This window comes from Haematobia irritans, chromosome 3 (genome assembly GCF_050003625.1).
Source record: "Haematobia irritans isolate KBUSLIRL chromosome 3, ASM5000362v1, whole genome shotgun sequence".
Lineage (NCBI taxonomy): Eukaryota > Metazoa > Arthropoda > Insecta > Diptera > Muscidae > Haematobia > Haematobia irritans.
In genome coordinates, this window is record NC_134399.1 from 149,209,834 (window position 1) to 149,235,348 (window position 25,515).

At 33.3% G+C, this 25,515-nt stretch overlaps 1 protein-coding gene across 1 annotated transcript in view; it reads right to left on the reverse strand.

Moving 5' to 3' along the window:
- Window positions 1–426: 426 nt before the first annotated feature.
- cac (calcium voltage-gated channel subunit cacophony) overlaps window positions 427–25,515 on the reverse strand; it is a 289,864-nt gene continuing 264,775 nt past the window's right edge. Inside the window, exons 25-29 of the mRNA XM_075299357.1 lie at window positions 20,574–20,713; window positions 14,941–15,132; window positions 13,168–13,316; window positions 11,974–12,188; window positions 427–577 (exon numbers count right to left, since the gene is read on the reverse strand). Coding sequence (XP_075155472.1) covers window positions 427–577; window positions 11,974–12,188; window positions 13,168–13,316; window positions 14,941–15,132; window positions 20,574–20,713 — 847 coding nt within the window. The remainder of the gene's footprint in view (window positions 578–11,973; window positions 12,189–13,167; window positions 13,317–14,940; window positions 15,133–20,573; window positions 20,714–25,515) is intronic.

Here is a 25,515-nt window from a genome sequence, read left to right on the forward strand (position 1 = left end):
GGTTGTGGCTATATTTGGCTCCATAAATGTCGTTTCCGCTATGATACGCTCCATTGCAGCTTCTATATCATCATGCGGATCATAGCCATAGCGTAATAAATTCAAAACCCTTGCAGTTGGTCCTTTTACATTGATATTATTGCCTGTTGCTGTCAATGATGGTGATGGTGTTGTTGGTGATGTTGGTGGTGGTGGCATCATAAGTCTTTGGTTTCCATCGAGTATGGTTTGTAATTGGAATAGATCGTTATATGACTTGGCGGCGGTTATATGTGACCGTTGTGTGCGGTGTGGATGAAAATGTTGCATTGGTATTGTATCAAAATTATGATCTAAATCTGGTGCGGACAGTGTGTGTTGCAGTATGGCCTGATGCTATACCCAGATCTGTTCCCTTCGATCACGCGATCGCAATCAAAGCCTTTGCTAGCACCAATCCTCCTCATCGGAATCGGAATGGCGTGCATGGTGGCTGCCCTTTGGCTTATAGCCATTCATAACAGGCGAGGGTAACACTCTCCCCGTTCTGCCCATAGCGACCGCTTGTTCAAACGACAAGGGTGGTATGTATTCCAGTCTAAATAAATACGAAAATATTAAATTAGAAATATTTAAATATTTTTAAGGTTAAATAGAAAAATGAAGGATAGGGGTTTCCATAATTTTTCGTATGTAATAAATTTTTCTGCTGCAACCAGGAAATATTTTCAATTTTTGGGATTTTAATGATTAACAACAATTCACTGAAAAATTACTAAAATTAAGAACGATTTAAAAATCATTAAGAAAATATTAATGGTCTATACAGAGAATGAATATGATCACCCCAAACATATTTCAAGAGCTAAATGTTATTTTTAGACGGATCTTGTTTCCTCGCCAAAAATTTACATGATTGCCGAAAACAAATACATAATTTCTGAGAAAATAATATGGCTGTGACAAGTTACAAATGAAGTAACATTGGAAAGCTATTTGAGAGAACTTTCTTCTTATGTAATCGAAATCAAAATCTACGAAAATTTAAAGTTTTTAGGGCAAGGAACAATTTATTTTTAAGTTCCGATTTTGTGAGAATTAAAAACATTAATTGAAACCTTTTCTAACTTTTTAAACAATTATAATTCAATCACTATGATTTTTATTCAGTTTTGTAGGGGAAAATGTTTTAAGAAATATTGCTGAATATGCCATTCCCATATGTTAAAAAATGTTATTTTTTGTAATTTGCATATTTCTCAGCTGTTTACCGGTAGGGAGTTGGAAACTTTTACACACATGAGGCTTTTTGAAAAAAAGATAATAATCCTTTGACAAATGAAAATTTTTTAAAATAAAATTTTTTCTGAGGAGAACAAAATGGCCGATAAAATCTTAAAACATATCCTTATTTGTTGTTCAATGAGAAACAAGCAAGAAAAAAATTGTGAGAAGTCTGGAAAAACATGTTACGATAGAAAGAATGTTGGTGCCATTTCCAAAAAAAATTGGTCAAAATTCGGTTTTTTTTTTTTTTTTTTTTGTTTTGAAAATCCAATTTGTGGAGTGTAAAGCACATAGGTACAATGAAAACAAAGCATGCCCGGTTCCAAAGATTTTGTCTTTCCTTTAAAAATGTTGGTATTGATTCCGAGCCAAAGAAACCCAGAATACAAGTAAGGATACCTTTAAGACACAATTCTATCTTAAATTTGGGTTTTGTGTACTTGCTGCTAGGATGCAAATTTTAATTTTCCGCTTTTTTAGCTATTATTCTTCATATGCTATCAAAGTCCTTTAAAAACGAGTTAAGGACAACTTTATTTTCTAAATTAAGACTCGACTTCAAGTAGAAATTATGCTGTATTTCAAGTAAAAATCGTTTTTAAAATAAAGTGTTGAAAAACATGTCCTATATTTGAACGATTTTTTGGTTTGTAGACAAGATTTTTTGCTTTCTGAATTATTAAAGTCAAGTTGACCTTAGCCCAAACATTTTTTCTTTTATGTTATGATACCCATTTTTAAGTGAAATCACTTAATTATAAGGACAATACGACTTCATTGAAAAGTTTATCGACTTTTGGACAAGGAAAAAAATCTTTATATCAGAGAAATGCGTTTTCTATGCTAAGCAAAATTTGCATTCGTATTTTAAAGGCATGAAATCTTTGAACTCACGACAATATTTTTTCAGTGTACACAATGCGTAAAACGGACTTTCTAGGTTCAAAATACTGGCCCACTTTTTTTAATTCTTGAAAAAAAACCCAAACTAATACTTTTTTGGGGGGGTTTTACAAGTTCTATCCAGCAAAGAAAAGATCATTGAAATCGGTTCATAACTGCGGATTTGACAGCTAAAACAAAATTTCATATCCGCGAGGTGACCAACTTTTAACTCCCGTGGCCTCACAAACTTGACTTAGAGGAATAAAACTCAGCTTTCACACAAAAAAATCTTTATCGGTTCAAAAGGTGAAAAATTATTTCTAAAAGAGCGATTTGGAATCACTGTGCGACGTCATATACGTGCTTCAAAGCACCGCGGTCGTACTTTTATAGCATTTCTTTCGACCAATCGCCACGAGCCTTGTTGGGCCTTGGGAATCCAAGCGAACAAAAAATTTTTACGGTCAGATGTTCATATAATATTGAATGTATGCTGATCCCACTAAGGCTATCTCAGTCGCATGATAGATCACATGACGACGACGTTGTAGTACCAGTTGGCTCAGAACGCCTGCTGGCCCTTGACGGAATTTCATCGCAAAAATTTAATTAATTTCATCGATGCACTGTTGTTTAGTTAATCTAAGTCAAAAGTTATAAAAAAATAATCGCACGAAAATGTTCTCGATTTAATACAATTTTCTGGGTGGTACGAATAACATCAAAAATGGGAAGCTTTACGATTGAGCTCTCAGTTGAGAGATTGCAACATCAGGGTTACCAAATCCCGTAATGTAAAAGGCATCCCTCGTATTTAAATCAAATAATAACAAGTGTTAACATTTGTAAGCCAATATCCCGAAAAATTACCACCATCTGTGAAAGTTCCTGTACTCAAACTTCATGAATAGTGCGTGTCTACGTATCCTTGAGATATGGCCACTTCATTTGGGCTTGGGATTTTTTCTATTAGTTATAAGGCTATTATTACTCGTTTATTTTTTATATATTGTTGTTATTGTATGAATTTGATTAAGTATTGTTGAACTAACCTTCTGAATTGTGTGGAAGACATTTTGAATTAAATACCTTTTTGAATTGTATAGAAAAATCTAAACTTTAAATCGGTATTATTTATAAAAATATAAATGGTGTTAATAAAATCATACCTGTGAACTGAAAAACTTTGTGTTCTCATTAAGCACAGATTTCTCTGAACCATTTGGTTTGGACTATATGGTTTGTGTGTTTGGTTTGTAATTGGCTTCCACGGTGCTCCACCAGATACCTTAATTACACCCCTGGATTTTTGCCAAAGGGGAAACAAGGTCCTTCGAACCGGATATCTATCTGATTGCTTTTAGAAAAATTAGGATCGGCCAATTGTAGATCTCCCAGAGAAAAGCTGTTCGGAATAGAAATAGATGAACTAGGAAGTTTCCCAGTCAGCTTGGGAAGTACCAAGCCACACATCTGAATTCCTGAATGATCTCGATATGTGGAAGCTAATTCAAATGTACATTGTTTCTGGGTTAATCCCGCCAGCGCATTGTTCAATCCTGAAATTCTTGCGCTTATCGTCGTAGTTGGCAAGCCAAGGCGTCTCTGAAGTTTCTCAGATATAAAAGATGCCTGAGAACCCGGGTCGAGTAACGCCCTTGCAATATACATAATTCCATTAACCTTAATGTTCACCAGAGCAGTTCCTAGTAATACCTGCCGTTGAGATCTAGCAAAACAATTCTGTACCTCCTGATCAACTGTAGAAACTTCAGAAATCAAAATAGGGTCGTTTGGTTCAGTCTCTTTTACATCCGTACTTAAAGCTACACGAGCTTCGCGATGTAACAATGTATTATGTCTCGATTGACACTTGGCGCAGCTCAATTTACTGGAACATTGATATACCCTATGGTTGTTGTGCGTGACGACAATTTAGCTCCAAACGAGTGGAGATTGGGTCGTATTACCAAGGTTTTTCCTGGCGTAGACGAAAAGGTCAGAGTAGCCGAGATCCAAACAGCACGAGGTCTTCTAGTTAGACCTATCGTTAAACTTGTTTTGCTTCCGACGGACTAATATCTTATAATATTTCGTATTTTTTTTTGTTTTGTTTATTATTTTAGAATCATGGTAAAAGCAAAGAGATATCTTCCAGAAAATCGCCAAGGTAAACAGAAATTTGTTTGCCGAATATGTTTAAAGGACCATCCACTTCGCTTTTGCAGTAAATTTCTGGCTATGAGTTATTCGGAGGGAATGAAAATAGTGTCGATATATAGACATTGTGCTGGTTGTTTGGCTCATGACCATACATGGCGTACATGTAAAAGTGAGGGACGTTGCAAAAAATGTGGTGATATGCATCATACATTGCTACATAAACCCGGACCTAGTTCGTCTGCAAGGGTAGTAAAAAGCGTCGTAAAGAGGTTAGGACCTCGTTCGTCCCAACCTAAAACCGGATCTGGACCTCGTTCGTCCATAAGCCCCTCAACTAGTGGACCTCGTTCGTCCAATTTGTCTTCTGTAGCTGGACCAAGTTCGTCCACAGAAGGTAACAAAATAGCCAAAGGTTCAGCTCTCAATTCGAGAAAACGTACTCGTTCTCCAGACAGAAGTAGACGAAATAAACATGCATCGCAACAAGTAGTTCCATACAAATCCAGAAATGAGGTAAAAGGTGGATTTCAAGAACGTAGATGGGGTCCGCCCACGACCTACACCATTCAAGAAACCATAATGATCCGACCGACGGCGATGGTAAAAATTGTGAGTGGCAATCGTTGCGTCAATGAAAGGGTTCTTATTGATCCAGGGTCAGAGGTATCTATAATAGAGGAGTCGTTAGTGCATCGCATATGTCAAAAAATTATTCGCGTTGGAAACTCCTATAAGTGTGCTTTGCGTTTGCATGGATGTTATGGAATAGGCAGCTCCGTCGAAATTTATGCAGAAGTACGTAAAAAGTTTGCCGTACTGACACCGAGACAGTCTGTTGATATGAATATAGTTGATGAGTACCCTGGATTGCAACTAGCTGATCCTACCTTCTATTATTCGGGTTACATACACCTTTCGTTAGGGGGTGATGTATATTCTAAAATTATCCGAAACGGCATTGCTGGTGGAACATTTGGAAAGCCACTTGCTCAGTTTACCATTTTTGGGTATATTATATCCGGAGGGTGCTCACCTTAAGTAAATAACTTGGAGCATTTCGTGGACCTTAAAATCTTTTCAATTATTTATACTGGATGGATAAAGTTAACTAAAGTAAATTGGAGAAAATTTTTTAAATTAGAGATTCGCTTGATGGACAATGGGATCAGGTATACTCTTTTGCAAATTACTATTATTTTTTATTGCAGGTTACTGCAAGGGGGCCGGGATGTTAACATTTGTAAGCCAATGTCCCGAAAAATTACCGCCATCTGTGAAAGTTCCTGTACTCAAACTTCATGAATAGTGCGTGTCTACGTATCCTTGAGATATGGCCACTTCATTTGGGCTTGGGATTTTTTCTATTAGTTATAAGGCTATTATTACTCGTTTATTATACCCACCACCATAGAATGGTGACGGGGGTATAATAAGTTTGTCATTCCGTTTGTAACACATCGAAATATCGATTTCCGACTATATAAAGTATATATATTCTTGATCAGGGAGAAATTCTAAGACGATATAACGATGTCCGTCTGTCCGTCTGTCTGTCTGTCTGTCTGTCTGTCTGTTGTAATCACGCTACAGTCTTCAATAATGAAGCAATCGTGCTGAAATTTTGCACAAACTCGTCTTTTGTCTGCAGGCAGGTCAAGTTCGAAGATGGGCTATATCGGTCCAGGTTTTGATATAGTCCCCATATAAACCGACCTCCCGATTTGGGGTCTTGGGCTTATAGAAATCGTAGTTTTTATCCAATTTGCCTGAAATTTGAAATCTAGAGGTATTTTATGACCATAAAGAGGTGTGCCAAAAATGGTGAGTATTGGTCCATGGTTTGGTATAGCACCCATATAGACCGATCTCCCGATTTTACTTCTTGGGCTTATAGAAACCAATTTACCTGAAATTGGAAATCTAGAGGTATTGTAGGACCACAAATACGTGTGCCAAAAATTGTGAGTATCGGTCCATATTTTGGTATAGCCCCCATATAGACCGATTTCCCGATTTTACTTCTTGGGCTTCTAGAATCCGAAGTTTTTATCCTATTTGCCTGAAATTGGAAATCTAGAGGTATTTTCGGGTCATAAAGAGGTATGCCGCAAACGGTGAGTATCGGTCCATATTTTAGTGTAGCCCCCATAGGAACGATCTCCCGATTTAACTCCTTGGGTTTCTAGAAACCGTAGTTCTTATCTGATTTGCCTGAAATTGTAAATATTCTGGTATTTTAGGCTCACAAAAACGTGTATCGGATTAAGTTTTTATCGGTCCATTTGGTAATGCCTCCATATAGACCGACTTCACTTCTTGAGGGTGTAGAAGGCGCACTGATCATGAGAATTGCTTGAAACTCAATGTAAAATTTCCAGATTTTACTTCTACAGATTTAAGATTTCAAATCAAGACGTTATTTTATAATTTTCTTGCACACTTACAAGAGATGTTAATGATTCCTCTAAAACTCAAAAAAATGGTTCTTATAAATCCAGAATCTGATATAGTCCTCATAGGAGAAATCTTTAAATTTATCTTCGGGAAGTGTCCTCAAGTCCTCAAGCCCTCCTGAAATTTCAAAGGTTCATGGTGGTGGGTATTTAAGATTCGGCCCGGCCGAACTTAGTGCTGTATATACTTGTTTTTTATATATTGTTGTTATTGTATGAATTTGATTAAGTATTGTTGAACTAACCTTCTGAATTGTGTGGAAGACATTTTGAATTAAATACCTTTTTGAATTGTATAGAAAAATCTAAACTTGAAATCGGTATTATTTATAAAAATATAAATGGTGTTAATAAAATCATACCTGTGAACTGAAAAACTTTGTGTTCTCATTAAGCACAGATTTCTCTGAACCATTTGGTTTGGACTATATGGTTTGTGTGTTTGGTTTGTAATTGGCTTCCACGGTGCTCCACCAGATACCTTAATTACACCCCTGGATTTTTGCCAAAGGGGAAACAACAAGAATATACGGCCGTAAGTTCAGCCAGGCCGAATCTTATGTACCCTCCACCATGGATTGCGTAGAAACTTCTCCGAAAAACTGTCATCCACAATCGAATTACTTGGGTTGTGGTAATACTTACCGATGGCAAGGTATCTTAAAACTTCTTAACATCGTTTTCTAAATTGTGAATTAGTACATACGTGGTATATATTAGACAAAAAAGTTATGTATAGGTAAGTCTAAAATGATTACGAATCGATATGGACTTTTGCACGGTACGTGGAGAGCCAGAATCGGAATATGGGGGTCGCTTATATGGGGGCTACAATTATGAACTTAATATTTTTTGTGTGATTGGGGATCGATTTATCTGAGGATAACTATAGACCGATATGGACCTCGTTAGGCATGGGAGACACCCTGGAGCAATGGTTAGTATGCCCGTCTTGCATACACAAGGTCGTGGGTTCGATTCCTCCTTCGACCGAACACCAAAAAAGTGTTTCAGCCGTGGATTATCCCACCTCAGTAATGCTGGTGACATTTCTGACGTCTCTAAGTGGTTTCACTGCAAGGTGGAACGCCGTTCGGACTCGGCTATAAAAAGGAGGTCCCTTGTCATTGAGCTTAACATGGAATCGGGCAGCACTCGGTGATAAGAGAGAAGTTCACCAATGTGGTATCACAATGGACTTAATAGTCTAAGTGAGCCTGATACATCGGGCTGCCACCTAACCTAACCTAACCTAGGCATGGTTGTTAACGGCCATATGTACCAAATTTCAACTGACTCGAATGAAATTTGCTCCTCCAAGAGGCTCCAAAACCAAATCTCGGGATCGGTTTATATGGGGGCTATGTATGATTAAGGACCACTTTTGGCATGGTTGTTAAACATCATATACTAACACCACGTACCAAATTTCAGCCGGATCGGATGAATTTTGCTTCTCCAAGTGGCTCCAAACCCAAATCTCGGGATGGGTTTATATGGGGCTGTATATAATTATGGAATGATATGAACCAATTCCTGCATTGTTGTTGGATACCATATACTAACATCACGTGCCAAATTTCAACCGAATCGGATGAATTTTGCTCTTCCAAGGGGCTCCGGAGGTCAAATCTGGGGATCGGTTTATATGGGGCTATATATAATTATGGACCGATTTCGACCAATTTTTGCATGGGTGTTTGAGGCTATATATTAGCACCACGTACCTAATTTCAGCCGGATCGGACGAAATTTGCTTCTCTTAGAGGCTCCTCAAGCTAAATCGGGTGATCGGTTTATATGGGGGCTATATATAATTATGGACCGTAGTGGACCATTTTTTGCATGATTGTTAGAGATCATATGCTAACACCATGTACCAAATTTCAGACGGATCGGATGAAATTCGCTTCTCTTAGAGGCTCTGCAAGCCAAATCTGGGGATCGGTTTATATGGGGGCTATATATAATTATATACCGATGTGGATCAATTTTTGCATGGTTATTAGAGACCATATACTAACACCATGTACCAAATTTCAGCCGGATCGGATGAATTTTGCTTCTCCAAGTGGCTCCAAACCCAAATCTCGGGATGGGTTTATATGGGGCTGCATATAATTATGGAATGATATGAACCAATTCCTGCATTGTTGTTGGATACCATATACTAACATCACGTGCCAAATTTCAACCGAATCGGATGAATTTTGCTCTTCCAAGGGGCTCCGGAGGTCAAATCTGGGGATCGGTTTATATGGGGCTATATATAATTATGGACCGATTTCGACCAATTTTTGCATGGGTGTTTGAGGCTATATATTAGCACCACGTACCTAATTTCAGCCGGATCGGACGAAATTTGCTTCTCTTAGAGGCTTCTCAAGCTAAATCGGGTGATCGGTTTATATGGGGGCTATATATAATTATGGACCGTAGTGGACCATTTTTTGCATGATTGTTAGAGATCATATGCTAACACCATGTACCAAATTTCAGACGGATCGGATGAAATTCGCTTCTCTTAGAGGCCTGCAAGCCAAATCCGGGGATCGGTTTATATGGGGGCTATATATAATTATATACCGATGTGGTTCAATTTTTGCATGGTTATTAGAGACCATATACTAACACCATGTACCAAATTTCAGCCGGATCGGATGAATTTTGCTTCTCCAAGTGGCTCCAAACCCAAATCTCGGGATGGGTTTATATGGGGCTGTATATAATTATGGAATGATATGAACCAATTCCTGCATTGTTGTTGGATACCATATACTAACATCACGTACCAAATTTCAACTGAATCGGATGAATTTTGCTCTTCCAAGGGGCTCCGGAGGTCAAATCTGGGGATCGGTTTATATGGGGCTATATATAATTATGGACCGATTTCGACCAATTTTTGCATGGCTGTTTGAGGCTATATATTAGCACCACGTACCTAATTTCAGCCGGATCGGACGAAATTTGCTTCTCTTAGAGGCTCCTCAAGCTAAATCGGGTGATCGGTTTATATGGGGGCTATATATAATTATGGACCGTAGTGTACCATTTTTTGCATGATTGTTAGAGATCATATGCTAACACCATGTACCAAATTTCAGACGGATCGGATGAAATTCGCTTCTCTTAGATGCTCTGTAAGCCAAATCTGGGGATCGGTTTATATGGGGGCTATATATAATTACATACCGATGTGGATCAATTTTTGCATGGTTGTTAGAGACCATATACTAACACCATGTACCAAATTTCAGCCGGATCAGATGAAATTTGCTTCTCTTAGAGGATTCGCAAGACAAATCTGGGGGTCCGTTTATATGGGGGCTATACGTAAAAGTGGACCGATATGGCCCATTTGCAATACCATCCGACCTACATCAATAACAACTACTTGTGCCAAGTTTCAAGTCGATAGCTTGTTTCGTTCGGAAGTTAGCGTGATTTCAACAGATGGACGGACCGACGGACATGCTTAGATCGACTCACAATTTCAACACGACCCAGAATATATATACTTTATGGGGCCTTAGAGCAATATTTCGATGTATTACAAACGGAATGACAAAGTTAATATACTCCCATCCTATGGTGGAGGGTATAAAAATAATTAAATTAAACTATTAAAACTAATTTAACCCAACGGTTTAAGGAAAATATATAATTTCTATACCCTCCACCATAGGATGGGGGTATATTAACTTTGTCATTCCGTTTGTAACACATCGAAATATTGCTCTAAGACCCCATAAAGTATATATATTCTGGGTCGTGGTGAAATTCTGAGTCGTTCTAAGCATTTCCGTCCGTCCGTCCGTCCGTCCGTCTGTCCGGCTGTCCGTCCGTCTGTGGAAATCACGCTAACTTCCGAACGAAACAAGCTATCGACTTGAAACTTGGCACAAGTAGTTGTTATTGATGTAGGTCGGATGGTATTGAAAATCGGCCATATCGGACCACGTTTACGTATAGCCCCCATATAAATCGATCCCCAAATTTGGCTTGGGGAGCCTCCCGGAGCAGCAAAATTCATCCGATCCGGTTGAAATTTGGTACCTGATGTTAGTATACGGCCTCTAACAACCATGCAAAAATTGGTCCATATCGGTCCATAATTATATATAGCTCGCATATAAACCGATCCCCAGATTTGACCTCCGGAGCCTCTTGGAGGAGCAAAATTCATCCGATCCGGTTGAAATTTAGTACGTTGTCTTAGTATACGGTCTCTAACACCCATGCAAAAATTGGTCCATGTCGGTTCATAATTATATATAGCCCCCATATAAACCGATCCCCAGATTTGACCTCCGGAGCCTCTTGGAGGAGCGAAATTCATCCGATCCAGTTGAAATTTGGTACATGGTGTTTGGTATATGGTATCTAACAACCATGCAAAAATTGGTCCATATCGGTCCATAATTATATATAGCAAAAGTCATCCGATGCGGTTGAAATTTGGTACATTTTGTCAATATATGGCCTCTAACAGCCATGTAAAAATTGGTCAATATCGGTCTTTAGTTATATATAGCCGATGACTTATTACACAAAAATTGGTCCATATCGCCAAAAATAATCTACCAAAACTTTATTTCCATAGAAAATTTTGTCAAATTTTATTACTATAGAAAGTTGTGTCAAAATTTCATTTCTATAGAAAGTTTTGTCAAACGTTTATTTCTATAGAAAATTTTGTCAAGTTTTTATTTCTATAGAAAATTTTGTCAAAATTTTTTTTTTGTCAAACTATATTATATACGTATTTAATCGACCTTTTTTGTTTAATATATACCCCGTATGGGCTAACTTACAATTTAGAAGACAGTGTTAAAAAGTTTTACGATAACTTGCCATCGGCAAGTGTTATCGCAACCCAAGTAATTCGATTGTGGATGACAGCCTTTAGTAGAAGTTCCTACGCAATCCATGGTGGAGGGTACATAAGATTCGGCCTGGCCGAACTTACGGCCGTATATACTTGTTTTTAGTAATATTTTCCATGGTGAATTTTTCGGGAGTATGGTAAAATCCTCGCAATTCCCGGGAAGTCGTTTCCAAGGCAAGGAAACATATATATTAGTAAATTCAACAGTTCTTGAAATGGGTCGAAAGAAACATTTCTAAAATCTAATCAGATCGCATCATATAAAATTATTTTATATCCTTCATTTTTCTAATAATCGAATTTAATTTTACTTACCTTTCTCTTTCAAACTCCAACTCACGTTCTCGTTCATATAGCTCACGCTCTCGATCCCGATATTCATATCGTGGATCATAGTCTCGCAAGCGGTCCCTGTAACGAGCGCGATCTCGCTCACGTTCTCTACTGCTATAATACAACTCTCTTGGGTCCGGTATTAGATCGCGGTGGTTTACCAACGAGTGAACACTATGAGGTGTTGAGTGATGTGTCTGTAAAATGCCAAGGATGACAGAGGAAACAAATTAATCGCAACATATTCTCATAGCAGAGATAAAAAAAATTTAACGAACTTTTGTTGGATCGAAAAATTTGGGGGGACGAGCTGGAATGTAGACATAGCATGTTGTCGTTTATTCCTTTTTCCGTCGAGTTCTTTCTTTCTATTAGGGGTTCATAGGTTTGAAGTTCGATGTTTGCTTTGAAATTTGTTGCTTTACATGTACAAACACATATACATCCAGAACTTCTCGGGTCTTAGTAAATTTTCTCTATTCGGTAAGGATGTGGGGTCTTTTTTTATTGGAAAGTGAAGTTGCGTAGCAATTTGATCACTAATAAAAATTAAAATTGATTTGATCTCAGATCATTTCGAACAAAATAGATAATGTTCACAAACACACATACATATATGTAATTGATAAGACAAACATTATTTTCTCGAGCAGAGCATGCACTCGAGAGGAGCACCAGTAATATAACTCGTGGAAAGTATTTTGTGATTTCGAATTTTCTAAGCTAATTTATTGATGAATATTTTGATTAAATCTATGCCGGGTATGTTTGTTTGCAAGTCGAAATGTTTCGTTTGGTATATTTTCGTTTTTTTTTCATTATTCTGAGTATATAGAGTGTGCTTTACCGATATTTCATGTCAATTTGTAGTTTTATGATTAAGCATTCATGATATGAATGAAGTTGATCGATATTGAATTTTAATATCTAGTCTAGTTGTTAACATTTGTATTTTCACTGGGAAAATAATCAACGACCATTATGGATTATGTATTTCTTTCCAGAACATGCTTTGAGTTGTACGTTTTATGGAAAATGTTGGCAAAACAATAGTTGGCTATTGATTATTGTTTATGACCCTCACATTGTCATTGTCTTGTTCTTTTTTTCTCTCTCGCAGATTTTAAGAAATTCTTGGGTTTGATGATTAAATGCTAGCATTTGGAATATACTTACATGTGTTGGACTTGCATTTAGTTTTGGAAAATTAATATTTGTTGGCTTTAGCTGCAAAGTCGATGGTTTACTGGGTGTAGGTGGCAGTCTTCTACCAACACCTCGACGATGGTTTAGATTTGGGTAACTATGTTGGCCATGGGGTCCACCTAATTCAAGAAATTAATACGAAATTAAATTCACTAAATTTTCTCTCCGCTCAAGGGAAACATGTACACAATGTGTATTTGTGAGTGTTTCGAAAATGAAATAAAATAAAAATATTCTTTATTCTTTGTGATTAAACAGAATTATTGAATAATGAATAGGTATTATTGACAAATGTGTAGATAGGCTGATATAAAAATAGGGAGTTTGTTTTGGCTTGAGTCACATTTTGATTAATTTAGACATTGATCAACTAAAATATATAGAGACATTGTGCTCCACAGCATTATTACTTATAAAATGGTATATACTGTACATGCATGACATTGTTGAAAATAAAAATGTGAGTTTTTCTTTTTTTGAATGATAGTAAAAAAATGCTATTGATTAAAAATAAAAACTAAAGAGACTATGAAGTTATAGAAAATAATTTATTTTTACAACACAATTGTAACACAAAAAAGACAACAAACAGATAGACAGCGATAAATATAAAATATGAGAAATTTAAGAAACCAAAAAACAATACGAACTCAAGCAAAAACAAAAACAAACAAACGGTTGTCCATAGAAGAAAGCTCGATAATTAAGCAACACAAACAAATCAAGATTATATTTATGTTCATAAACCATATCGAGCTGATGAGAATTATTAGGTGTGAAGTGAAACGCATGACCCACTGAGAAACAAAAATATGTAAGTTAACACAGAATACAACATATGACGCATGACGTTGATTGTTTTGCTAGGTTTATATGACATGAAGGCGCACACATTGACATTGATTGTTAGTAGACTAGGTTTGTTTTGTGGTTCTTTTAGTTTAATATTTGTTATAGGTTAAATTAAATTAAATCTTTAATGGGCATTCGAATAGACTTTTCTATTATTAAAAACATTTCCCATTGGAGAAAATGTCACTGATATTTAAGTTTTAAGATTTTGTCTTTTAATTAAGGATGATCACGATGATGGCCTTATAGAGAAAATGCATACTGAATGAAATGAGACTTTCAACTGGTTGGTTATGGGCTTTGTTTTGTAAATCGAACATTTTCACTAAGAAAACAACAAAGAATGACTGTAAGTTTAAATGATGAGACGCTGCTACATTCTCTAGTGTTAGTGTTGTTGGTTGTATATGAGTTTGTTTTGTTGCTCTATTGTGATAACAACCTCTAAGGCTAATAGTTGACTGATTATTTTTAGTGTACGAATTCAAAAGTGTAGTTGTTTTCATTTTATAACACAGAGAGAGAGAGAACTATTTCAAAGCTAAATGAGAGTATCAAGATGAATATTCGATTGGTTTGAAATATGATTGAGAGAAAAAGATAGACATAGGCAGACAACACGGACAGTATATATGTTGGCGTTGATTGTAGATTTGTTTTTCGATTAACAGAAAACAAAGAGACAGAGAGAGTTGTAATGTAATGTATTAATGTATGTATTTGAAGAGCGAATGCGAGATAGAGAGAAATATAGACATAGAAATTTTGTTTCAGGCGATTGAGAGAGAACGAACGATAACTGTTGTTTTAGTGGTGTTTAATGTTTTTGATTAGATTTTTGTTTGATTGTTTGTGTGTGAGTTTTTTTTCAGTGTGTGAGAGAGAAAGTACCCATATCAATCCCATAGCCAAGTCTATCTCGTTCACGCATCTCCTGTATTCTAGCAGGACTCGGTGATCGTGATCTTTGACATAGACTTGTTGTCCCATATGCGGGATAAGGCAGTTCAGGGCGTCTGGTGTGGCCACCATAACGTGACGGTGAAGGCGAACGGGCCGGACTTGTCGATGCTGACCATGAACCTGTATTATATTCGGTAATACATTAATATCAAAAAAGAAAAAAACAAACAACAACAAATAGGCAATAAATAAAAGATACAGAATTACGAACAAGTGTGTATTTTAGGATTAAACAAAGAGAGAAAGAAAAGAGAATAGTTCGGTATATGTTCTCTTCTATTTTGTACTCTTTGTTTGTTTTTTTGTTCTCGTTTTTTGTCTCTTGCTTGTCATCAAAGTCGTTTCATTGAGATTTTAGCAAAAAAAATAATTCAAATAATATTGTCACAAAAAAATAAATTAATAACAAAAAAAAAAGTAGATAAAAATATAATTATAGTATTATTCGTATAGAAGTAGTATACAAGCGGAGCATAGAGATAATAATAAAATATATTGGAGAGTGTATAGTAAAAAAAATAGTATATGTAATTCTAAAATACATTTATAGCCAAATATTATTTTTCACGGCAAGTGTTAAATGTTAATTTATATGTATGTGAGTGTGTGTCGATTATCAAGTCGATTATCTGAAACACTGAAGAGATGGAATTATAGATGAAGAAATGTCTGTATATTTTAAATTTATATAGATTTCTTCAACGATGGCTCCAGATTAGATCGACAAGTGGCATTTGGAGTATACTTTCAAGACCTGAATCTTCAAATCTCGAAAAGATTGTCTTATCGCTATAGCGTTTTTCGGGCTGAAATATTAGCATTAAAAGGTGTGGTAAATTGGCTGAGAAGTAATGTTCCAACAAATATAGGCATAAATATACATATTTTCAGACAGTCAAACTGCAATAAAATTCGTTGACTTCTTAAATCGGAAATGACCATATACTATCGCAAATCTCTCAACGAGATGGCTGCGCAGTAACATATTCACCTAATAAGTAACAGTAACTTACAAGGGAACAGCACGATGGATGTTAGCGAGGCTAGGAACTACCTTATACGAGCGTTACCTTGTATATTTCTCGATTAGAAAACAAAAACAAATATTAATCACCGAATATTACCCATTAAGATCTATGGACCCATTTTCGAAGCACTTTTGCCACTCTGTTTGATGTAAAGGGTTGTTAAATTGTAAGGGCCGATGTTGAATGTGAACCACAATTTTATTTGACATTTTTCTATTTAAGACTTACTCAATTTGAACCATGGACGTCGTGAATGGTTCCAAGAAATGGAAACAGTGGATGATCAATTTTCGAAGAAAATCATCTTCAGTGATGAGGCACATTTTTACCTCAGTGGATTCGTCAATAAACAGAATTGCCTCATTTGGGCGAATGAGAATCCAAGAGTGATTGTCGAAAAGCCAATGTACCCACAAAGAGTGACTGTATGGTGCGGTTTATGGGCTGGCGGCATTATCGGGCCGTATTTTTTCCAAAATGAGGCCGTTCAGGCAGTTACTGTGAATGGTGTTTGCTATCGTGAGATGATACTGAACTTTTTATGTCCCGAATTGGAAGATATGGATGTGGACGATATGTGGTTTCAGCAGGACGGTGCCACTTGCCACACATCTAACGAAACAATGGCTCTTTTGCGCAACAAATTCAATGGCTGTGTTATCTCACGTAAAGGCGATGTCAATTGGCCGCCAAGATCATGTGACCGTTGGACTTTTTTCTTTGGGGTTATTTGAAAGAAAAGGTGTACGTCGATAAGCCAGTAGCAATTCAAGAGCTAAAGGATGAGATAATTCGGCACATTAACGGCATAGAACCTCCATTATGCCTCAGCGTCATGGAAAATTTGGACCATCGGATGAAGGTGTGCCACCGAGGTCGCGGCGCCCATTTGACCGATATTTTGTTCCATACATAATTGAGTAATTCCAATATATCATAATAAAATAAAATTACAATAACTTCCTAAATAGTTTCAGTTTTATTCAAAATCAACATCGGCCCTTGAAATTTTAACCACCCATTATCTCCAAAACACGTATTCTGATGCGAAACACGTTGACGTCTAATTTTAGTTTTTACGTACGGGGATAAATGTCAGGAATATACAAAATACCAAATTGATATTTTGAGTGCTGAAATTAAAATAATTATGCGTGCAACCTCGCATTCTCATTACGACATGTCCATTTTTTTTTTTTTTTTTTTGGGAAAGGTAAGAATCGATCATTTGCTAGGAAGTGCTGCGCGAGCAATTTTTTGTATTTGACTCATCTTGAAACATCTATACATAACAGGTTGACTGATAAGTTTTAACAACCGTTTTTACTATTCAACATAGTTTTTCCGTCGATATGTTTTTATTATTCAACATAGTTCCTTCAAGAGCGATACAACGATTATAACGACCTTCCAATTTTTTGATACAATTTTGGTAGTACTCCTTCGGTTTTGCCTCAAAATAGGCCTCAGTTTCGGCGACCATCTCTTCATTGCAACCAAATTTTATTTCTGCGAGTATACTTTTGAGGTCTGAGACCAAGAAAAAGTCGCTGGGGGCCAAATCTGGAGAATACGGTGGGTGGGGAAGCAATTCGAAGCCCAATTCATGAATTTTTGCCATCGTTCTCAATGATTTGTTGCACGGTGCGTTGTCTTGGCGGAACAACACTTTTTTCTTCCTCATATGGGGCCGTTTTGCCGCGATTTCGACCTTCAAACGCTCTAATAACGCCATATAATAGTCACTGTTGATAGTTTTCCCTTCTTAAGATAATCGATGAAAATTATTCCATGCGCATCCCAAAAAACAGAGGCCATTACTTTGCCCACGGACTTTTGAGTCTTTCCACGCTTCGGAGACGGTTCAACGGTCGCTGTCCACTCAGCCGACTGTCGATTGGACTCAGGAGTGTAGTGATGGAGCTATGTTTCATTCATTGTCACATATCGACGGAAAAAATGTGAGCTCGCGCGGCACCCATTTTGCACAGAGCTTCCGCATATCCAAATATTGATGAGTGATATGACCAACACGTTCCTTTGATATCTTTAAGGCCTCTGCTATTTCGATCAACTTCATTTTACGGTCATTCAAAATCATTTTGTGGATTTTTTTATGTTTTCGTCGGTAACCACCTCTTTCGGGCGTCCACTGCGTTCACCGTCCTCCGTGCTCATTTCACCACGCTTGAATTTTGCATACCAATCAATTATTGTTGATTTCCCTGGGGCAGAGTCCGGAAACTCATTATCAAGCCAAGTTTTTGCTTCCACCGTATTTTTTCCCTTCAAAACACGAAATTCCTTTTTTTTCATTTTTTTTCACAATAACAAAAGTTGCTTCACAAAAGACGCTCTATCTCACAAACTAATTGACTTACAGACATCAAATTTTGACACGAATCATTTGAAGGTTGGTACTATATAAAAATGATATGCATTTAATACTAGCGACGTCATCTGTGTGTCAGACCGGGGACTTAGCAGCCAACCTGTTACTTATACAAAGTTCTCGTATAAATCGATCGCCAAATTTAATTCGGGAATTATTTGCTCCTCCAAATTGCATCTGATTCCATATATGATCTCTAATAATCACGAAAATATTGGTTCATAATTATATATAGCTGCAATATTGACTTCCGGAGCCTCATAGATGAACACATTTCATCCGATCCACTAGACATTTGGAAATTCGTTCATAATTATTTATAAACCCTAAACTACGTTTTATGTGTTTGAGATGTCAAGAATTTTCATAAATTTCTTACTAGCCCCTTGGGCTAGTGATATTGTACTCCACTCGATTACCGTCGAATTTTTATTACAGCTACCCAGCAAAAAAGCGTCGCCAAAAAAGTAGTGAAAATGATCCGGAAGTGGTGCAAAATTGGCGCAGAAACGATGAATTTAACATGGGCTTGTCATAGGACGGATGTCCACCATTTCAACAGCTGTTGCAATGAATATGCATCACTTCTTTAGATGTGTTCCGAATTCAGTGTTTTGCATGTGAATTAAAAAATTTTGTGGTAGTTTGACGAATAATTAATGTCTATAATTTTTTATGATTTTTAATGCAATCTAACGCTTGTCCTAAACCATTGACCTCAAATATTTTCAAATTTTCAAAATTTTTTCGACAAAATTTAAGTAATTTATACCATTTTATTAATCCTTACCCTGTTTTTAATATAGTTGAAACAAAAAATGTTAAAATTGCTCTTTAAAAGTATGAAAAAAGAGAGTTATAAAAATTAAATTAAAAGAACTTCCTGAGTAGTTAATATAAAGAACATCTGTGGAAGGACATTTTTGGAAGTGCTTTTAAAGTTGTGCCTTTAGAAGTACTTCCAAATTTGTTTGCTGGGTAGTACAAAGTTTCAGTCTCAAACGGGCCTCAAAATAAAATTATTTTAAAATTTGACAGAATTACTTCAAATATTCTTGTGAACCATAACACATTTTTTTATATTTCGAAGCAAACATGGATAAATTTCCAGATTTATTTTGTTTTATATTTCCCACTTGTTGAACCATGCTTGAATTTGACTGACTATCAAACTGGCAATAGGCGGATTTTTCTTGTTCTTGTGCATTACTCTCAGCACCTTCATCAATATGCCTTGATGGACACAAACAAATTATCTAACTGTTTAATTTAATTTTAATTATTTCTTTGCAAATATTTTAATAGCAGGCAAATTTGTATAAAATAATTAAATTCAAAACTATGAGTTTCAGATAATCGACGTACATAACTTCGTTACATAGAAGTTTTAAAATTTAACTTAATATACAAATAAATTGAAAACACAAATACACCGATTAGATTTAGAAGAAGAAGAAAGAAAAATATAAAATATATTTTTTCGAATTTATGGAAAAATAATTTAATGAATTGTGCTGGAGTAGAAGTAAATATCTGTTTAATATTTATTGTGTGTTAAGGGAATTTATTTCCAGATCTTTTTATGTATAAAAATAATTTCTATTGACACTTTTTTTTGATCCCACATAGTATTATAGGTATATTTGTTTGTTTAATTTTGTTGTGTATTTGTATTTTTGTTTCTTTGTTGCTTAATTACAACAACAGACAACATTTAACAGTGTCATGCAAATGTTTTCATTTCAAGTTTATGGTTCAAAATCAATTTCTGTATGACGTTTGTGTGTTTAATATTTATTCTTTGTTTGTTTCATATTCATTGTGTACTTTATCGAATTACTTTACTTTTGTAAATAATAATTTAAAAAAAAATAAAATGATGAAGAAAAATATAAACATGCTTCATAAATTAAACACGAAAATAAAAAATAAAAAAAAGAATATTTGGTATTGTATAATTGATTTGATATTGATCATAAGAAGCTTTAGAGGAAATTTTTTTATAAAATAATTATAATACATAAATAATTGAAAGGAAAAAATTCTTACAAAAAAATGTTTTTTCTTTGTATAGTTTTAAAGCAAGATATTGAAAGAGTTGTTTTCGTTTTTTTTAATTAAATGTAGAAATAAATAAATACCTCTTGGATAACGCGCATGATGACCATATCCTCTTGGATGACGGGTTTCCTTGACCATCTCCACCACATTAGATACAGTATCAGAGAACCCAATATCATGATGTGTGTATGGATGGCCACGCCGTCGAGGACTTGGTGATCTATAAAAAAGAAGATTGATTCAATGAATTCACTATGTCCACACAGGTTATAGCAGCAGCAAGAGGGAGATAGAGAGCAATAGAGAAACCAAAGATCTCAGATTCTAGACCCACAATAAATTTCGTTCGTTCATAGCCTTAGAATCGTAGATCTTTGGTTTTCGAACCCTCCATCATTAGGCGATTGCGTAATTGTAGTAGAAGTAGAAGACATTTAAGCTCTTTTGCGATTTAGCTTCAAGTATTATGTATATTTACACACATAGTAAAGGCGAATGGAGTTAGATAGATGATGCAAGAATTGAAGAATAGTATTGGATGATATTGATTGCTTAGAGTTATTTAAAGAAAAGATCTCTTACAAGGCAATTTAATTTATACTCAATTCCAAATATTCCATTAAAATTTCTATTTCTACAATCTTTAGATTCGTATGCTTTCTCAAAGATTACTTCTTAAGTTGTTCTGAAAAAATCGGTCGACATTATAATTATTTTATTCCGAATCTTGCTGTTCTCTGCACCAGCAAACAATTCGAAATTGACCTTTTTCTATACCAATATTGTTAAGAAAATAATAAACTTTTTCTTTCATATAGAAATTATCTTACAAGCATGAATCTTTGACGGTAAAATGTACATCAATAACCTAATAATAACCGAAATAAACTTTAACTCCAGCCCACGAGAAAATTAACTTCCCAAGCTCAACTGTTTAAACACTCTCATGATCCCAAATGGCCTCTGGGATGTTAATTACTATTACGAAAAATTCACTCTAAAAATAAAATAAAAAAACACCTTTCTCAATATGATTTTACAAAAAAAACGACGGGTAATTTAACAAAACACACAACTTTTTTTTTCTGATCCAATCACGAAATTAATTGATTCTATTAATTTTTTAATTGAAATATCTTCAATCATAGAAATGGCAGTATCAGTTAAAATATTAATTGAAAGTCAATTAGAAAGATTTAGTATCTTCCTTGGTACAATAATTTTAACATAATATTTTAAAAATTGTAGGAAGTCTTCAACAAATTATTTACTAAAGGCTGTTTGCAGCATTCTGAACATATATGCTTACAAATTTGGAAATAAGCGAGTTCATGTGAGAAGAATATCTCAATTTTGTAACAGCCAAAGTAAAAAAACAAATGACTCTAAAAATGAACTACTGTATGGTTAAAATGGTTTGGCAAACAAAACAATCGTGTTTTGCAGTTTTTTTCTTAAAAAATTTTTGTCAAAATTTTATTTCTATACAAAAGTTTATAAAAGTTTTATTTCTATAGAAAATGTTGTCAAAATTGTATTTCTATTGAAAATTTTGTCAAAATTTTATTTCTATAGAAAATTTTGTCAAAATTTTATTGCTATAGAAAATTTTGTCAACATTTTATTGCTATAGAAAATTTTGTCAATTTTTTTTTGCTATAGAAAATTTTGTCAAAATTTTATTTCTATAGAAAATTTTATAAAAAATTTTATTGCTACAGAAAATGTTGTCAAAATTGTATTTCTATAGAAAATTTTGTCAAAATTTTATTTCTATAGAAAATTTTGCCAATATTTTATTTCTATAGAAAATTTTGTCAAAATTTTATTGCTATAGAAAATTCTGTCAAAATTTTATTGCTATCGAAAATTTTGTAAAAAATATTTCTATACAAAATTTTGTAAAAATTTTATTTCTATAAAATTTTGTCAAAATTTAATTTCTATAGAAAATTTTGTCGAAATTTTATTTCTATAGAAAATTTTGTCAAAATTTTATTGCTATAGAAAATTTTGCAAAATTTTATTTCTATAGAAAATTTTGTCGACATTTTATTTCTATAGAAAATTCTGTAAAAAATATTTCTATAGAAAATTTTGCTAAAATTTTATTTTTACAAATTTTGTTAAAATTTTATTTCTATAGAGAATTTTGTCAAAATTTTATTTCTATTAAATTGTGTTAAAATTTTATTTCTATAGAAACATTTTGTCAAAATCCTATTTCTAAAGAAAATTTTGTCAACGTTTTATTTCTATACAAAATTTTGTAAAAAATATTTCTATAGAAAATTTTGTCAATATTTTATTCCTATACAAAATTTTGTAAAAATTTTATTTCTATAGAAAATTTTGTCAAAACTTTATTCCTATATAAAATTTTGTCAAATTTTTATTTCTATAGAAAATTTTGTCAAAATTTTATTTCTATAGAAAATTTTGTAAAAATTTTATTGCTACAGAAAATGTTATCAAAATTTTATTTCTATAGAAAATTTTGTCAAAATTTTATTGCCATAGAAAATTTTGTCAAAATTTTATTGCTACAGAAAATTTTGTCACAATTGTATTTCTATAGAAAATTTTGTCAAAATTTTATTTCTATAGAAAATTTTGTCAACATTTTATTTCTATAGACAATTTGTCAAAATTTTATTTCTGTAGAAAATTTTGTCAAAATTTTGTTGCTATAGATAATTTTGTCAAAATTTTATTTCTATAGAAAAATTTGTCAAAATTTTATTGCTATAGATAATTTTGTCAAAATTTTATTTCTATAGAAAATTTTGTCAACATTTTATTTCTATACAAAATTTAATTTCTATAGAAAATTTTGTCAAAATTTGATTTCTATAGAAAATTTTCTAAAAATTTTATTGCTATAGATAATTTTGTCAAAATTTTATTTCTATTGAAAATTTTGTTAAAATTTTATTTTTATAGAAAATTGTGTCAAAGTTTTATTTCAATATAAAATTCTGTAAACAATATTTCTATAGAAAATTTTATTTCTATAAAATTTTGTTAAAATTTTATTCCTATAGAGAATTTTTTCAAAATTTTATTGCTATAGATAATTTTGTCAACATTTTATTTCTATACAAAATTTTGTAAAAATTTTATTTCTATAGAAAATTTTGTCAAAATTGTATTTCTATACAAAATTTTGTCAAATTTTTATTTCTATAGAAAATTTTGTCAAAATTTTATTTCTATACAAAATTTTGTAAACATTTTATTGCAATAAAAAATTTTGTCAAAATTTTATTTCTATAGAAAAATTTGTCAAATTTTATTTCTAAAGAAAATTTTGTCAAAATTCTATTTCTATAGAGAATTTTGTCAAAATTTTATTTCTATAGAAACATTTTGTCAAAATTGTATTGCTATAGAAAATTTTGTAAAATATATTTCTATAGAAAATTTTGTCAAAACATTATTTCTATAAAAAATTTTGTCAAAATTTTATTTCTATAGAAAATTTAGTCAAAATTTTATTTCTATAGAAAATTTTGTCAAAATTTTATTGCTATACAAAATTTTGTAAAAAAATATTTCTATAGAAAATTTTGTCAAAATTTTATTTCTATAGAAAATTTTATCAAAATTTCATTTCTATAGAAAATTTTGTCAAAATTTTATTTCTATAGAAAAATTTTGTCAAAATTTTATTTCTATAGAAAATGTTGTCAACATTTTATTTATATAGAAAATTTTGTCAAAATTGTATTTCTATCGAAAATTTGTCAAAACTTTATTTATATAGAAAATTCTGTCAAAATGTTATTGCTATAGAAGATTTTGTCAAAATTTTATTGCTATAGAAAATTTTGCCAAAATTTTATTTCTAGAAAATTCTGTCAAAATTTTATTGCCATAGAAAATTTTGTAAAAAATATTTCTATACAAAATTTTGTCAAAAATTTATTTCTATACAAAATTTTGTAAAAAATATTTCTATAGACAATTTCTATAAAATTTTGGTAAAATTTTATTTCTATAGAGAATTTTGTCAACATTTTATTTCTATAGAAACATTTTGTCAAAATTGTATTTATATAGAAAATTTTGTAAAAATTTTATCAGAGGAATGCAAAATCTACTTAATCATCAGGAATTCTACCAATCTACCAAACAGTAAAAAAATCTATCATTTTTGGTAGAATCCTACCAACTGTGGCAACCGTGATTTGTAGTCGGCCACGAGTAACCGATATTTATAGCTAGTGGTAATAGAAAAATATTGATTACTGGTAATGTTTTAGAAAGCACCTAATTTTTGCTGTTATTTAAGAACTCTGTCTATATCTTTGTTTAAAAACGAGTTGTAGACAGATAAATAGTAGTAATGTATAATTTTTAATGGGATTTTTTAGCAGTGGTAGAACAAACAATTGATGAAAATGAACTGGGCTGTTGGGTCCTAATTAATATTTTTTTCTGAAAGATAATATTCTTCTGAAAATAATTGTTTTTTACCTTTATCACGATATCAGATTCTAATAACATTCTAATCCACAATATTACGGTAATACTTTACGTTAAGGGACTGTTTCGGGACAATTCGATAAACATTTGATGAAGATTCAATTACTGGTTAATATTATTTTTGAAACACATTATTTTCTATTTTCCTGAAAATATTTAGGTTTTTAAAATATAGTAGTAAACCAACATGGCATACTCTTTTATTAGTAAGAGGACAACACTAATAATAATGGGACTATCACAAAAAAGAAACAGTAGATTAAAAAACATTTATTGGGAATACGTATCGGGTATATATGCTCAGGGAAGAAAATATGCTTGTGGGTCTGCTTAAACAAAATTCTTGAACTGATTGAAAACTCTCAGTGGTAATACATGCAAAGTGAAGACATATAGCCTCGCAACATTGAGATTTCGAAATATTTTCAAATTTCACAAAACCTGTATCATACGGCCTTAGATATACCAATTCATAGGAGATATAATTGCCATGAGATCTTTGCTTCAAAACTCTGATGATGAAATAGATAGATG